The following is a 17,876-nucleotide window of genomic DNA, read 5'->3' as shown; positions in this document are numbered from 1 at the left end:
CAAACATACGTCCCAAAACAAAAACAGAGCGTTTTAAGCATATACATATCGTAATAAACATGATGGAGGTTCCGCCTTGGAATGGCAAGTGTAATTGCAAACACAGCATTGCTTACTCTACATACAAACCAGATTTGTTGGATTCCCCGAGCATTTGTCAAAGACGGATAATGCTGGATTAAATGAGAGGCCAGATGGTTGTGACAGGTTAATCTCATTCTTTGCTGTCTAAACTCATATTTGCCTATCCGAAAATGTGACGGACATTTGCAATTAGATTATAGCTAAATCGCCGCGACAGCGCGGCAAAAAATCAGACGTTCATTACATTGTGAATAAGTTGGATGTGGTGAAGGTTCATTCAACTTAACCCCCACCGTCTGTATTATTATCTTTTGAAAGAAAGTAATATTTCTGTTTGAATTCTTTAAAAAATATAAGTACTGTTTTTGAAATGATTTTGATAATACAATACAAACAAATTCAATGTTCTTTTTCTGCATTTGGCTTTACAATCACATTTAATTTGCAATTATAATAACATATGAAATGCACGCAGTACTGTAGATCAACATATTTTAGTACGTACCATATTTATTTCTAATTAATAAACCACTCAAGGAGCAAACAAAATATGTTTAGATTTTTCTTAAAAGACCACAATAAATAAATGAATTATTTGGCGTTCTTTTACCTCTCCGGCAGTCATATGTTCTATGTTTCGGTTTTCATAACGGAATTAAAGGGATATGAACTACACTAAAGACACTACTTACCTACAGACACCTAAAATGGGAAGCATTTTTTACATGTAGCTTTACTTGATTTGTATTCCTCTTATACATAGTTCGTTGATAAAACAATTGACCTGATAAGACTTAAGATTTAAAATGGAACCTTTTTATGACTAATAGCTATGAACTAGCAAGACATTTTGTCTCAAAGAATAAACATATTTTCAGACCAACATTTCCAGTGTGAAAATGGCTTCTACATTCAAAGGAAGAAAGTTTGCAATGGCTACATTGACTGCCAGGAAACACAAGCAGACGAAACAAATTGTAAGTTAAAGACTGGACTACCTTTTTAGTTGATAAAAAAATCAGTATGCGTTTCTAATTAATATGAAATTACTACCGTTTATAAACTTTTTTATTAAATTTAAAATATAAAAAAAATATTTGGAAAACTAGTATATGGCTGACCATGACCAATCATCATAATAAATTGAATAATATTTATATTTAAAGCAGATTTTATGTGGCATTATCTTTATAATATCATGTAAGAAGTAGTTACGGGTTTATTGCGCGGTTTCAAATTTAACGTCATTAACTCTATGTATATGTCATCCAAGGTACAAACTGCGCAGCAGATGCATACAGATGCGCAAACGGACGATGTATAAGAAGATCCAATATGTGTGATGGAGAATGTGATTGTAAAACCACGTGTGATGACGAAAGCAATTGTGGTAATCACATATTCTTTTTTGTAAAAATAATAAGGCATAAAAAAAAATATGTCTGTTTCCTGTAACCCGACCGACTGTAATTTTTTACCACCGACCGCAATTTTTTTATGCCCCAAAATTCGAAAAGTCAGATTTTTAGCGATCTCTGGCCTATGATGACAACGATAATTTAAATATTTTGGTAGTGTCCGAATCGTTGCATAGTTACAAACGTTTCCGGTTTGACAAGTTGAAACAATGGCAAACACCTTAATGGCTGTGACATTAAACTGCAGGGCTTTCAATTGAGCTCCCGGGTTTTGACGCACAGGAATCGTAAATGACCCGAAATCAACGCATCATCCATTTGTAATGTGCATCAGTTTTGACACGGGATATTTCGGTGTGAGAGTCGGTATCATCTGAAAGGAGCCTCAATGCATGATCTGAATGTTTGTTTAACCCGCAAGAGCAATTTACACCCGAAGTGACAAGTGATTATCGATCTGGAATCTGATCGGTAACCTTGTCAATTAGCAGCACTCAAACTCAATGACGTAATATTAACTCCGCCCATTATGCAAATTAACGGATACCTTCCGCTTTTTCGCTAAGTGCAATGGTTTTGAAAAACAACAATGCTAGGATATATTTTGTTCATTTATTTTAAGTTTTTTTTATTATATCTCCAGTTAATTAAAAAATATTCTTATAAGTTTTTAATGAGTTAACAGACAAATAAACATTTTTCCTACCACATGGTCTAAAAAGCACGGAAAACAGGTGCACGCTGACTTCCTGTCAATTTTAATGAAAGTGAAAGGAGAACTAGTTATAGTTTAGTTCTATCACGGACCTGGTTTATAGGTCCGTGGTTCTATAACAAAACTGTTATGGTTTTGCCATTTATGAAAAATACGATGTTGCAATACTGGCAATAGGAACGTTAAATGTTTTTGTTTACTTCCGGAAAAAAAGATAAACCTGAAAGTGAAAGTTCAAGTAAGAAAGATGTCGTTGCAACTAAACAATCGCTGGTGCATATTGGAATTTGACAAGGATGCACTGGGTTACATAACAAAGATGCATTAACTAAATATGTTCGTCAGAGTCAGAACATATTTTACCAAGTTTTGACTCTGGGAATGTTTTAACCCCCGTTAAGTCCAGTCAAGTCCAGAAAAGGAAAAAACAACAAGGTATTCTATTGAAAGTTACATTGATTATCGTGCTTGAGATTTTTACAGAATGAACAGTGGATCTAATACAGCAGATCTTTTTAAAACACTGAAAATTGTTAAAAAAAATAAGTTGTGGAAACTATTTAAGGTACTGTACGTGTACTAGTTTTGCTGTTTTACTGTTTAAACAAGAAAATGGTATTACTTTTTTATTAGTCAGTCTAAGCTTTTTTGATACTGATTCTAGTCTATTTAAACATATTCCAGTCCAATCTGTTATTTTACACTGTTCGCTGTCGAGTCAGCAGGTAAGGTTTAAGTGTCCAAGCAGTGAACAGTGTAGACCATGGGTCTACACTGGTCCCAAAGATCTGTACAATTCTGACAGCCTCTAAGAGTTAAATGGTTTAGTCATCGATTCTAGTCATTTATCAATAGAAGTATTGATTTATATAAAATTATGTTTTGTGGAGATTCTTGCCTGTTCTTGTTGTAACAGCATTTTATTTTATAATAGTTGTCATGTACATTTAATACAACTTGATATTATTACACAGTCTATCTTAAAATAGTCTGTGCAATAATATCATGTTTTATTATTAGAAAATGTATGCATTTTTAAAGTTTTGTTTAAAACAATTGCCATAAATAAATTGTCTAAATGTTCTTTGATTCACTCTTTCACTGGGTTATATTTGCAAAGTGTAAAGATGAACTGCTTCCCTGGTGAACATACTGACAATGCTCAAAATTGCACATAATGTTGCCACTGCTGGGAGTCGAACCCATGGCTTGCCCTTCAAAAGGATGCATTCTACAACTGAAATACATGTACCATTGCTAAAAATAACTGATAAACAATGCTGTTTCTTTGTCAAGCTTCACCTATATATAGATGTGAAAAAATCACTTAGTCTTGATTTATTACAATGATGATGTATTTTATGTTTTGATGGCTGTCAAGCTAGCAGTTTTAGCTTATAAGTGGCAGAAAGATTGAATCTATATATCACACTGAATTCTTATTAAAATAATTCATCTGAAATAAACTTGACTATTGGATCATTCTGACATTTAAAAAAAAAAATAATAAAAAAAAAATCCCTACCTACCGACCCATCTTTTTTTCAGCATGTTACAGGAAACAGACATTTTTTTTTTTTAGGCCTAACTTTTCGAAAACGTTCACATTTTAATGTACCTAGCCAGTATCTTACCGATTATTCAGAATGCAGTATCACTTTGATACTATTTTCTACTTTTTCCCGAAACGAACATATACAAACCTTAATATGTGTACATATTTCTTTTTAATACAAGCATGTATTGACATTTTAGAGACTAACGCGTGTCCTATCGGGGAAAGCTATATCTGCAAGAACAGTAATCGCTGTATTGACAAAAAGTACCTTTGTGATGGAGAGAACGACTGTGCTAACACTCAGTATGGCATGGATGAATATTTCTGCAGTAAGTATGATATAGTATAGATAAAATGGCTTTGCAAAGAACCAGTACGGATTGGATGAATACTGCTGAAGAAAATATAAAAGCATTTCGAGAAAATGTCTACGATTTTTAGGTACACTTTCTTGACAAGTGAGGCAGTTTAAAAGTATTGATTGGCGTACTTAAGAACTATTATAACAATTTGTTTGTATTTGATATTATGAACGTCAACCATAATCTACATATTGACGAAGATTTGATACTCAGCAAGTTGTTGTAAATAAGCTGGAGGTTCAAACCTGGCTTTTGATTCCAATGTCATGGTGCATCAGTATTGATATTGAAAATGATTTTTGTCTCGTGAACTGCATGCCGTTGTTTACCCGCCATTTGGACTGATTCGCATGCATATAATGCAGGACATAACGCGTCTACCTGTGATCCACTGACGGAGATTTGGTGCTCTGAAGGCCGTTGTTTACCGGCAACAGGACCTGACAGTGTCATATGTGACCACTACGCAGACTGCCTGTATGGAGAAGACGAACAAAATTGTGGTAGGGTTATTCTGCCTATGAACCATAGCAAGGCACCATTTATGTAAATCAGTTTGTGTGTCTTGCAATGCGATTGATGCCATTGTCCGGGAATAAGACTTCGACAAGATTCCTGTGAGTAAAAATATAGTATTAACTTTGAAAAGTTTAATAATCACTTTAACCACGACACATTTCAATTGTAAACAAGTGGTAATAGTCACTTTCAATGTTGCGACTGCCAATAGATACCTCTACAACGTCGTTATAACGGCAGCTATTCGACCTATTATGGACTTTTATGGTTGTAATTTTACTCCTGTAAGACCATTTATTACATTGCTTTCTTTTTTTAAGACTATCCGGCTTGCAACTCCAGTCAGTTTCAATGTGACAACGGTCAATGTATACCTCTAGAGCGACGTTGTAACGGTGGCCATCCGGATTGTTATGACCGATCTGATGAACTCAACTGTGGTAATTTAAAAATTATTCTTAGGCAGTCTCGTGTATACACTTTCCGTACTTTATAGTTCGGATAAAGATAGGCATAACATTTATCTGTCTGATATTTATCATCCTAATCTTTTTTTTACAAATTGAAATGAGTTCATAACACGTGCGCGTTAGCTAATCATACGGAATTATTGTGCATTTGTGTATGACAAGAATTTTTCACAAATAAGGTTTCATGCATGACTGAAAAAGGATGCCCTGTGTTTCAGAGAAATATTCCTGTCCTTATGGTACGACAACCTGCAAATCTGGGCAGTGTATTCCTCAGGAACACTGGTGTGACTATGTGTACGACTGTGTTGACTTCTCCGATGAAACAGACTGTGGTAAAGATACATACACATCAGTTCTTTCATGAAATTATTCCCTAAGTGTACCTTTTTGTACTTATTTAAATGGTCCAATGAGTAGTTTCTTAGACTAATTCAATGAAACATTCTTTAGTAATGTCTACTTAAAAATAATGTTACGTCATTTATAGTTTATTTGTTTATGCAAAACGATTTTGCGATATATGGTTACGGTGTTAAACTGTTTTTAAAATAAACGCATCTAAGGACGATAGTACTTGGTGAAGTTGACACATATAACCACCAAGATAACAAATTTACCTTACAATAACTTTTCCTTTGACAAGGTTTAAATGTAAACTGATTAGGTCCATATTTTGTTACACAAAACAAAATGTTACCCTGTGAAAATCTTACACATAAAGAGAGAATCAGGTTGACATATTCGACTAAAATCAAGTATATTTATGTTTGGGTAATTCTATGACTTATAGTCATTGAAGGCTTCAATTGAGTTCTGGTTCATAATTTGAATTGAGTGTGTGCATTCAAACGATCCCCCTTACTGATTGTGGAATGATCACAAAGTAAACTGTACTCTTAATTAAAAATGAAAAAAAGAACCTAACAATACTATAATAACACAAATTACGTGCAGCGCGTAAGGTAGTCTTAAAGCTTTTTCCTGGGAAAATATAGGACTGTCCCGTATATTCTGAATATTGATAATTGATTATATAAAGTGCTAAACAAACAATTCCTTATTTCGATTAAAAAAAGTAAAACAATTGTCAAAATATATCTAATTATGCGATATCAGTATGAATTGTATTTAGACTGATTACTGTTATCAATTAACTTTTATATTTCAGGTTTTTTTTTCAAAATATAGTAGTAGTAGTAGTAATAGTATTGATGGTCTTGATTTCCGTATACTTAATTGAAGTTTGTAGTGGTGTCAATTTTGATGATTTGGTGTTTCATCCCGGTCAAAGTTCTGATTCACTGATGTTCTTTCAAGCATCTTTGCAACAGTCAATGCATTAACTAACCATTATTCTGACTAAATATAAGACGCCACTTCGCCAGTAGTGCCAATTCCCCCTGAAATCAAATCTTAATCTGTCTTCTAGAAAGACAATTTGCTTCCTAAAATGGCCCATTCATAAATGGATAAGTTAAGAATAATACATTAGGCTGATGGGAGGCCTATCTTGATCGTTCTCAAGAGATGCAGACAATTAAATAAGATGATATCTTTGGCCAATATGGGCAAACACTTTAGCTTGATAGCTTGCATAATGTTTGTTTCTGGACTTTAAAATGTGATGAGCTGATCATGAACACCTTTTGTTAGCGATGAAAAGGCCTGGAACTAAGAAAGAAAATAATCACAATTTTGAACCTTGAATTATCGTGAAAATTGCTGAAAAAAAAACGATTAAATTAAAAGGTTTGTATGATGCATAACGTTTTGTTTAATTAAAAGAAACATATTTATTTGCATGGAGTTTGTATCAGTCATAAACAACAGTAAGTTACATGCGAACTCAGAGTAAAGGATAATTCCATGGACTCTTACTAAAAATAAGTATGCATTTTATTTTTAAACAAGACATGCTAAAAAGGTAAAACATTTTTTTGATTTTGAAACTGACGTCGAATGCAAGCGTTTGGTTCTTGACCAAATAAAGATATACGCGGACATTCAATTTTCAGTTCGACCGCGGTGTCATGGCGACCAGTTCAGGTGTTCAAATGGTCAGTGTATAGACAGGAGGTATGCCTGCTACAACGGCAAGAAGATTGGTCGTGAGGGATGCATGGACGGATCGCATCTACTGAATTGCAGTACGTTTAAAGATCCATTGATGAATGTAAATTAATTAATTTAAAACTAAATAAAAAGTAGATGGATTTTCGTGTTTTTTTTCCAAAAGTTTTTTTTTGGTGGCATTGTGCTTCATTTCATTTGAGTCACAACTTTTTTTTTAAAGAAGAGAAGTTTTTTCAAAATACCAATTAGCGCTGATAGGTTACCTGTGTACGCCCTCTTTTCGAAAAGAGATACAAACAATGCAAATCTTCTATGCTATTTTTTGCATTTCAAAATTGTGTGATTTTTTGTTTATGATAATAAGCTTAGGTAATGAAGTCTTAAAACATTTATATTCAGCTACGTTCTGTTTCAAGTCAGTCACTGTTGTTCTAAATATCATTTAACTGTGCATACAATGATTAATTGGTTTTGATACATAACTTACATTGATGATTTTAAATTATGACTAGTTATCTCATTATTATAACTGTTAATAATTACTTAAGTTGTTTTGATTTTGTTCCCTGGGCATATTGTTTAGCACAAGCGGAAATACAAAACCTCATTTGAAAACAGCTTTACGCATGCCTTCTCTGTAGTTGAAGTGTACAGTCAACATTTCCCAGGTAACATGGAATGCCTATCAAGCTTAACCGGATAGATCAAGAGTATTTGTTTTCCAGGAAACCATACCTGCCTACCCGGACAGTTCAAGTGTACATTTTCCTACTGCATCGACATGGAAGATAAATGTGACAACAACATAGACTGTAAGATGACTTACAACGACGAGAAAGATTGTGGTTAGTATAATTTCTGTTGTCATATCATACTGATGGGGCATCAATATCAATTTAAAAATTAAAAACAAATCACTACCTTTCACTACAGAAGGTGCTAGAAAACTGTTCCCCGTTTTTCATTCACAGTGACGATATTCATACTGTGGATATATTTTATGCTCCCAAAGAAACTTTAAGTTCGAATTTACAATAATTTTTCTTTGATGGCATGAAGCAAATGTATGCTTTACTGCGGACTCATATATTTGATACTGATTCGACTAAAATCATCATACATTTCAAACAGAGTAACTTATATTTATTAGTTTTGAAGTAAATAAAGAGATTATAACTTAAATGTCTGGTACGTTGTTATGATATATATTGTAGCATACACTCCCTAAATCCAGACAATGTTTACGAATGCAAAGACGTGGACATGCGCTTGAAGACACGGACCTGAAACTGCTTCGAAGTTTAAATTATTATACAGGGGTTTTCTGCCGAAACCAAAAAAGTGTATGCGAAAAATTAAAAATTGGAAATTTTTTTTGAAAAAGGGGCCCTACTAATAATTCCATAGGAATATATATGCAAAAAGCTACAGAAACATGCTCAGTAGCAAAAAGTTTAAACATAAACCCGGTTTATTAGCAATGGGCAAACGCCAAACACAAAATCACAAACAAGAAACATAAACGTATATGCGCCGTTTTTGACACTGGTAGCCCTTTGAAATCAAAACATATGTAATCTCCTCTCTATTTGCATTCATACGATAGGATTAGAATGCCCATTTAGAAAGAGTATTTGGACATTGAAAGCACAATAAAAACTAAATAAACGTGATTTTCTCCTTCTGGTTTGACATGTTATGCATTGTTAGAACAAAACATATCGGATGTCCTTGCTCAATTTATTCATAAACAGGGTTCTACTGCCCTACCATGGACGTCTAATACACTGTCAATACGGAAAACACTTCTATACACATCATGTAATTATCGAATGTCTTGATGCTTTGATTGACAAGTTACGATTTTTGCACTAATTAATTATTATCTTGTATGATACATAATTTTAATGTCCAAACACAGACATCGTGTGCGACTTTTTTCAATATGAAATGCACTCTGAGTCATATATTCTTCATTCAAACAGGATTTTACTGCCCAAATCCAGAGAGTGTATGCAAATGCTTAGATGTAGAAATGCACTGTGAAGACAGAGCTCTACAGAGGTTGCCGTACGATCTCTCCAGGGAAGACATTACCAAATTGTAATTTAAACATTTGTCTTTCTCCAAATGTGTCATATTTGCTTGATATAAAAGTATGATATATACAATTAAAAGTACATGCCTTGATTGGTATGACAGAATAATCGATGATTTATAATTTGTTACTGCAATCTGTCTCTCTATCACTTTTATATTTGCTATTTTACTTTACAATTAAATACTACGTCATTCGCAGTCTTAAAGTACTTGCCTTACTGCGAATGATAAATATAACCCTCTTTTTCCCTTTCGTTCTTATAGTCACATGGCGCGAAATGCGATCAACATTACCAGTTCTATGTTTGATGAACTCAGTAAACTAGTTTACCTGTAAGTATAAATAAGTCTTTAATTTTTGTTTTTCCAGATTCAAAAATTAATGCAGCAAAAAATCTGATCCGACAGATACGCCTTTTACTCTTTGTAAATAACAAACGTTCATATTTAAACGAAATCAAAAGCCTAAACAGTGCAATGTGAAGTGACCGTTTTTGAAGCGCGCACACAAAGTTAGCGTGATCATTCAAAAATGGAATGCTATTTGGCGAGCAACCAACCATTTGCAAATAGGAGTAAAACCTGTTCAAATATGACAAAATAAAGCTATATACATTTGCTAATCATAATATTGTTTTTTAATGATGTTTTAACTACAGCTTATTATATTTTTATCATGTATTATTTCAGTGATCTTAATGACAACGGAATTCTTCATATTCCTGATGGTTCTTTCAAATCGCTTTGGCGCCTGATAACTCTGTAAGTAGAATGTGTACTGCTGTACCTTTGAATATTGCACTTGCAATTCTGAACATTTGTCAATTGAGATTCCTTATGCTACAGAGGTTTTTGAGAGATACAACAATAGTGTAAATCAAACTTTAGATATTCAAAGTTCATATTATTTTTAAAAAGTTTTAAATGATACAAGATGTTTCTAGTTTAAGTTTGTTCTGCAAACCCAGGCAAAAGAGGTAACACTTCAATTGTTCTAATACAAAACTATATTTGCAGGAAATTGGAGGACAACGCTATTGAAGTTATTAGCAACGGAACATTCCAAGGACTGACATATCTCCGCACAATGTATGAACCGGGTATCACAGTGTATAACAATAATTTCAATCAATTTGCAAAATCACTAATTGACTTTAAAAATATAATACATTTTATCGATATTCAAATTTATTATTTATAATCACGATTCAAAAAAATCCCAGTAGCACAAACTTTTGATATAAAAAGTCTATAAATATATAGTGTATTTTAGTTTCATGTTAGTATGACATTTTCTATAATTTTGAATAATGCTTCAAGGAATATCCCAGAGTGTAACAAATGTAAGTCGTTACCAAAATATATAAAAACCGCAAGACATTTTGATACAATGACAATATCAATAATGTTTTGACACAACCAGCTCATTAATCATAAGACACATCGAATATTCAGATATAAACGTAATTTGCAACCAAAACCTATAACAACCGTCAGATATTTCATTATAAAGACATTATCAATACGTGTGGGCTGTAAGCAACCATTTATAGCGATCACAAGTCATCAGATAAAAACCATAAAGTCAGTCTATTAAGAAACAGAGACTCAAAGGAATTAAGTATGCTTGCTTTATACTTTCAGGTATCTTGGAGGAAATAAGATACGTGAAATAGCTTCTTACGGATTTATTGGACTGTCACATCTGCATGCTTTGTAAGAGAACGTAATAAGTTTCCGCGATTAGAAAATAAGTAATAATGATAATATTCGTTTAATTGGTTATAAATGTGTGTTGCTTGAAAAGTAATTGATCCTTTTAAAGGTGAAATGATTTGATTAATATAATGTTACCTTTCATAAGAACTGTTTAACAATATATGTCAGTTGCAATTTTCATAATGTTTCAAAATAAGTCCTTATATTATTTTGTATGTCAGAATACTTTTATGACTTTAAATTTCAGTATGCGCGTGTTGCAATGAACGTTAATACATATAGTAACGTGTAATTGTCCACTTTTCATTTTAAACTGCTATTAAATCTGATATTATAATCATTATCAGCAGTTTGTATTAAAAAATTTATTACACTTTCCGTTTCAGAAATTTAAGCTACCAGGCAATAAAAAGGTTACACCAAAACACCTTTTCTGGGCTTCGAAACGTCCGAACACTGTAAGAGTTTATCTAAAAAGGAAATGTTTACATTTTTCTAGTACATTAGTTTAACTTTTTTTTTATAAAACTGTATCTATCTTAAGAATATTAAACATCAAAAGACTAAGTGTATTCACATTGCGAATTAGTGTAAAAGTAGAAATACATATATAACTCGAAATCATTCAGATCGCTGTCCTTCCTTTTTATGTGATATTTTACTGAAGCACATAATGCCCTTGTTCCCGGTTGGCATAACCACAACAGTACGTTAAACATACTATATGCATTGATCAGGTCCACAACGACTTTATTTATGATTAAGGTAAACACATAACTCTGCTATGGTAGTTGCCGACGTAAATAAGGTGAGTATCTCTCTGCAACAACTGAAGCCGGGAAACATCCATGTTGGCTAAGATGAGCAGCTAACGGCTTAATTACTTAGAAAATATGTTAGTTGCTATGGCCAGAAAAATATGTTACTTCGTAATTGCCTCATCAATGTATATAATGTTTAATTTGGATAAACAATCATAATTCACTAGAATTAATGTTAGACGTATTTCCACCAGCCATATATCAGGCTACTCATCTGGGCATGTCGGATATAGATTGTGCGTAAAGACAATATGATATCCTGATGTAACCAAAGTATTAAGGGTATCTGTCTTTTCAGGAATCTCTCCCACAACGAGATAGGCTATATTGAAGAAGGGGCTTTTAATGGACTGACAAGCCTCTTAACACTGTAAGATACATCATTGTGATAAGAATAATGTGCGTGTAACTCAAATGAAAATCAGTTTTTCCTATTTCTTAACAGATAAAAATCCATAATTTATCCCATAGAATTGTGCTAAATTTCATGACCATCAGTCAAAGGACAATAACGGATGATTATTTCACTGAATGTCATTTATTCATGCGTTGTAATTCTACGAGTATAAAGGAAAAGTTTGAATCGTTGTTGCTATGAATCGACATTTCGTGTCTTCAGTAATCATGATACTCGTATATATGTGTCTTTCAAAACTAACCAAAGAACCACTTACCCACCGAAATTAAATTCTAAAAATGTAAGCATGTTTTTCTTTAATAGTCTTCATTGTAGTACACGATCACTCACATGCTAATTGAAAGAGTTGAACAACATAAGATATTTATGAAGATCATTTTCACGACTAATTCATTTCAAATTCGTATTTTAAATCCCATTTTTATGACCCTATGAGGTGTAATAGAATCAGACAAGACTTCCAATTATACCCTACTTCATAAAACAGCACGTAATTGTCATTTTTTTAAATAACATTTCATTTTGCGATTTTATTTTAATATACTTAACCTCAAATACTTAATTGAATACTTTAAACAAATGCTGGATTTTTTTTAAAAAATACGAAAAAAGTTATTCAATAACCACATAAAACCTAAATAAAAGTAGAAATATTGATCGGACTTACTTGCACAATTGCTTGTATGTTTCAGAGATCTCTCGTATAATCGCATTGGAACGGTCAAAGCCAACACCTTCAATGGATTGAGATATCTGGAGTTGCTGTAAGTATTAATGATAAATACAACCTCTTTAACATATAGATCATAATCCAATGAGAGCGCAGTATTGCAATAAACAATGACGTTATACCTCACTAATAAATGATAAAATAATAATTAAAGTTGACCATTAAAGCTGTACTCTCACAGATTGAACGGTTTAACAACTTTGTTTATTTTTTGTCTTGGAACGAGCATTTTTTGCGAAATTGCACGGATACCAGTTACATAAGACTGCTGACAAAACAATTAGATCGCAGATTTTTATATTTAAGTTCAAAAATTTATGTTTTATGCATTTTTCTTTAACCGTTAGTTACGGTTTAAGCCATAAAACATTAATTTTCGAACGGAAATAATAAAATCTGCGATCTGATCTTTTGTCAGCAATCTTTTATCATTGGTTTACAGATATTTACGCAAACATTTGCTCTATCCATGACAAAAAATAAAAAAAGCTGTAAAAAGGTATATCTGTGAGATTGCAGCTTTAAGATTTTGTATGACTGTTTGGAAGAAATTATAATACCATGTTGTAATGTACTACAATTCAATGGAATGGGTACTGACATCTGGTTTACTAATTATTTATTTTATTTTTTAAGATTGCCACTTGTAAACAAAAACGTAAGAAAGTAAAAAAAAAATATTTGATGTGAACGATTTATTTGAAACTTTATTGAAATTGTTTATTTATGAACAAATAATAATGCTTTTTTTCCAGAGATATTTCCAACAACGTCATCGACATTATAGAAGACAGTGTATTTGACGGACTCATATCGCTAGAAGACTTGTAAGTGAACTATATATGGTTGATATTGATTGCTTTAAAACGTTATATATTCTAGTCGTTAGGTAGAATCAAGAAGAAATTTGTTAAACACAAAATTGTGTTCAACGTACAGCCCGCAAAAATACCTTACACCAACTGCAAAATAATAAATATATCATTGGTCTTTAAACATTCATTTCAAAATCATACAATAAAGGCCTGGTCTTTCTTAACGCAACATGAGGCATAATGGTCTTAGTCATTCTTAAGATGCGTAGTAAAAAAATATGGCCTTATATGGATAAATAAAACCCAAAACTTTTATTTTTCCGCCTCGCTAAAACCTGTATTTCTTGTATTCGTTGTACAATCTTTCTCCTTAATACAACAGAATAACGGACGAGTTCCGGTTCTGCTGCGCGGCCAAGATGGTTGGTAATTGTCTCCCGGAGCCAGACGAATTCTCGTCTTGCACGGACCTCATGTCCAACTATGTGCTTCGAGTGAGCATCTGGATCCTGGGTCTGGTCGCTTTCTGGGGAAACATTGTAGTGGTGGTCTGGCGGAGTATGGACATGAGAAACGGAAAGGTGTGTAAGAGGAGTATACTATCGTGACTATGAATGTGTCATAGACATATGGATGTGTCATGTTATGCCAAGTATAGCGGCCAATCAGCAATCAACCGTAACTGGTTCAGTATAACATATGATAATCAGTTTGTTATTAATTCGATCTCTAAAGGAAAAATATTAAGTCTTAGTGTTTATTTATTTCTCCATAGAAATAACATTCCATACATCCTTTTTGACACTTTTCTTTCAGGTCCATTCATTTCTGATTACCAACTTGGCAGTCGGTGACTTTTTTATGGGAGCATACATGATGATAATTGCCGTCGTTGACGCTTACTACCGAGGAAGCTACATTTTGTACGACCGATTCTGGCGGGAAAGTGTCCTGTGCAAAATCGCAGGATTTCTTTCAACGTTTTCAAGTGAACTAAGCGTATTGACGCTCACAGTAATAACACTTGACAGACTTATATGTATAATATTTCCACTCCATGTAAGGAGACTTAAACTCAGAGACGCGTGTTGTGTGATGTCAGTTGTATGGTTAATCGTCGTACTGATATCTGCCATTCCTTTAATGGGTATTGACTACTTCGGGAATTTCTATGGACGTTCCGGAGTGTGTTTAGCCTTCCATATCACGAACTCAAAACCAAAAGGCTGGGAGTATTCTGTCGGTGTGTTCCTAGTGGCAAACTTTTCCTCCTTCCTTGTCATATTTTTCTCTTACCTACGAATGTTCTTTGTTGCCAAACAAACACGGAGTGCTGTTCGAAAAATCCAGGACAAAAATGATAGGTATGACCGTAAGATATCTATCTAAGTTCAATATGCTTGGAAGTTCACGGATTCGATATTAAGATAATTTACACATTAAATACTGATACATTTCAAATTTTCTAGACAAAAGTTATAAATTAAAGTCATTTAACAATTATTTTCAACAACAATTGTTCGCAACTTTAGATTTTGTCTTATCTTATGTACAGTGCTATGGCTCGGCGAATGACGTTGATCGTTGCTACGGATTTCTTCTGTTGGGTTCCTATCATTCTTCTAGGATTTGCCTCACTTGGAGGGGCGCGGATTCCAACCGAGGTATAAACAATAAACACATTGCACATGATGAAGTTATTATAATTATACAATGACTATGATCCTTTAAAGAATACAAATGATGGTAGATTCGTATATAAACACAATTAATTAACGAATGAGACAATGATAAATATAGACAATACATGCTGACAATTGTATTTTTTTCTTCTCAATTATTGAAGTGGAATATTTACACATGCAGATGAATTAATGGCGCAAAGGACAATAGTAGTACAGTACATCGCTGCTGCAATTGTCACACTAACTGATATTTTGTAAATGTGTTCTTTATATGCCATCCTTAAAACATAGCTGTTTTTTTTATATTCCATCTTATTTTAGTTATGTTGTCAAACTTAATGTTCAAATGTAGTTTGTAAAACTTAATGTTCAAATTTACTGAATGTTATATTGCAGGTTTTTGCTTGGGTTGCAGTGTTTATACTACCATTGAACTCGGCCATCAATCCAGTTCTATACACTATATCTACAGCTCCATTTCTACGTCACTTCAGAAGAAGGGCTAGCTTTTTTAGAAAGTCTTTCAAGTTTTCTTCAAAAATAGAGACAAAGCATAGTTTTCTAGGTAAAATCTGAAGTAAAATGATAATAAACATTCAAATGGATACGGTTAAGTAAATAGAGAATAAAGTTAATGGAAAGAAAATTTCATTTTTATTCTTTTACATATCTGCAATACCTAATTCAAACCTTACGTTACACGCGGAATGTAAGCACACGTTTACATCTCATAATAATTTAAGTAAGTGATTTTGCAGACAAATTTAAATTGACAACTTTTTACAGAGTTATGTAAAAAAACAAACAGATAAAGCGTAACAGTATATTTCATGTAAACTATCAGTTTTACTCCTCTCTTGAGCTAAAAGTAATAAAGACAATTATTTTGCATTCAAATTAGTTAGTAAACAGCGATCTATAAACATTGGTCTTAACTCAAAACAAATATAACATCAATATTTACCTCTCCTTATGTTTAATGAACTGTTTTTGTTTCAGAAGATAGGTCATCCCATGTTTGGGACCGGAAACCAATATACAGACACCTTGAATTGATGCGCATGCGCAATATGAACAATACGCCACTTACACGAGAAACACAGAGTCACAGTCGTTCTACACATTCGCATTCCGACAATTTGCTTTGAGATTTTGGATAAAATACCTGACATATTGTGCATACATTTGCCCAAAAGACAATTCGTTGTTATAATTATTACATGTAGTTGCACAGAAGAGTGAGCTTTATACACTAATATACTACTAATAGACTATTGTCGACAGTTGTATGCAGTCAAAATAATAACACATTTTCACATAGATTTTATTTCCAAGACGTAATGCAAATATTGTTAATTATAGTAGTAATGGAAATAAATTAATAAAAAATTAAATCATGCAATACCAAGAAATGTTTCTACTCGGTTCACCAAAATGGAATAAAATGACCAACTATTTATACGTTTTATTGCCTTTCAACAGTGGATTTATGTTAATAAACATAAAAATTAACATAACGTTATAAACGCCCAACCGATAACACTAGGAATCCAACATTTGTACACATTGTATAGATGTGACACTTCTGCAGTTGCGCTATTTAAAATTGAAACGGGTTTTCCGATCGGTGCTGAATAGGTGTGCTGAACACATGTTATATCTTGTCCAAATACAACAGACAACGTATGACTAAGAAAACAGATAAATATATCAAATGTTGATGTTTAAATAGCCGTGTGATACATATTTTATTTGTATTGTCTGTACATTATAAATTTCCAGTTTTTTGAGAACATCTCTATAGTCTCACTTTTTCAATTATAATTCGTATAAATATAATATTCGTTTTTAAAGCTATAACAACTTTCTATTTTACGTGTGGCATAATAAATTTTAAGACTATACTTGGCAATTTGAGAAAATTATTCAAATACCTTATATGGTCATTATGAGTAACAATACGTATGTTTTAGATATTAAGTGTGTTTTAAATACAATATATAATATAGTTAACGCTTAACAGCCATACCAACTTGCCATATTTTGTGAGCCATGCATTTTATTATTTAAAACTACGAATACTGTGATTTTAATGCTCTGATGTTGTTATGTACATTTTAGTTAGTATTTATGTCAATGCTAATGTTTAATTGAAATCTTACACAGTCATAAAATAAACGTACGAATACTACTGCTTCATTTTGTTTATGATCATATATGTTACAAAATACTCTTTTTCTTATATGATTGTCTTTTTAAATGTTTAAACATCCTTATAAAACCTATTAAAGTATGGCTTCATACATTCATTTCAAATTTAACGCTACATTGTTGATGTTGTACTTGGTTTATTTCTTTTCCATTCCCCTTAATAACTTTCAAATTC

The 17,876-nt window shown here is 32.7% G+C and overlaps 1 protein-coding gene across 2 annotated transcripts in view; it reads left to right on the top strand.

The window, feature by feature from the left end:
• The window catches only part of LOC128205120 (G-protein coupled receptor GRL101-like), a 46,611-nt gene extending 28,947 nt beyond the window's left edge, over positions 1-17,664 (top strand). The window contains exons 6-27 of one of the 2 annotated variants that reach the window (XM_052906557.1): positions 963-1,061; positions 1,358-1,474; positions 3,973-4,104; positions 4,503-4,640; positions 4,977-5,096; positions 5,345-5,461; positions 7,145-7,276; positions 7,928-8,047; positions 9,188-9,305; positions 9,567-9,635; positions 9,993-10,064; positions 10,320-10,391; positions 10,947-11,018; positions 11,408-11,479; positions 12,141-12,212; positions 12,953-13,024; positions 13,746-13,817; positions 14,188-14,386; positions 14,622-15,169; positions 15,361-15,469; positions 15,887-16,055; positions 16,493-17,664. In XM_052906557.1, the coding sequence (XP_052762517.1) occupies positions 963-1,061; positions 1,358-1,474; positions 3,973-4,104; positions 4,503-4,640; positions 4,977-5,096; positions 5,345-5,461; positions 7,145-7,276; positions 7,928-8,047; positions 9,188-9,305; positions 9,567-9,635; positions 9,993-10,064; positions 10,320-10,391; positions 10,947-11,018; positions 11,408-11,479; positions 12,141-12,212; positions 12,953-13,024; positions 13,746-13,817; positions 14,188-14,386; positions 14,622-15,169; positions 15,361-15,469; positions 15,887-16,055; positions 16,493-16,638 (2,837 nt within the window). In that variant the 3' untranslated portion in view covers positions 16,639-17,664. Of the gene's footprint in view, positions 1-962; positions 1,062-1,357; positions 1,475-3,972; positions 4,105-4,502; positions 4,641-4,976; positions 5,097-5,344; positions 5,462-7,144; positions 7,277-7,927; positions 8,048-9,187; positions 9,306-9,566; positions 9,636-9,992; positions 10,065-10,319; positions 10,392-10,946; positions 11,019-11,407; positions 11,480-12,140; positions 12,213-12,952; positions 13,025-13,745; positions 13,818-14,187; positions 14,387-14,621; positions 15,170-15,360; positions 15,470-15,886; positions 16,056-16,489 lie in introns of both variants that reach the window. The other variant, XM_052906556.1, reaches the window with a different exon arrangement.
• Positions 17,665-17,876: the final 212 nt, after the last annotated feature.

The sequence above is a fragment of the Mya arenaria genome, chromosome 10 (genome assembly GCF_026914265.1).
Source record: "Mya arenaria isolate MELC-2E11 chromosome 10, ASM2691426v1".
In the NCBI taxonomy this organism is placed as follows: domain Eukaryota; kingdom Metazoa; phylum Mollusca; class Bivalvia; order Myida; family Myidae; genus Mya; species Mya arenaria.
Note: the sequence above shows the minus strand (reverse complement) of the source record. Positions and strands in the feature narration are given on the sequence as shown.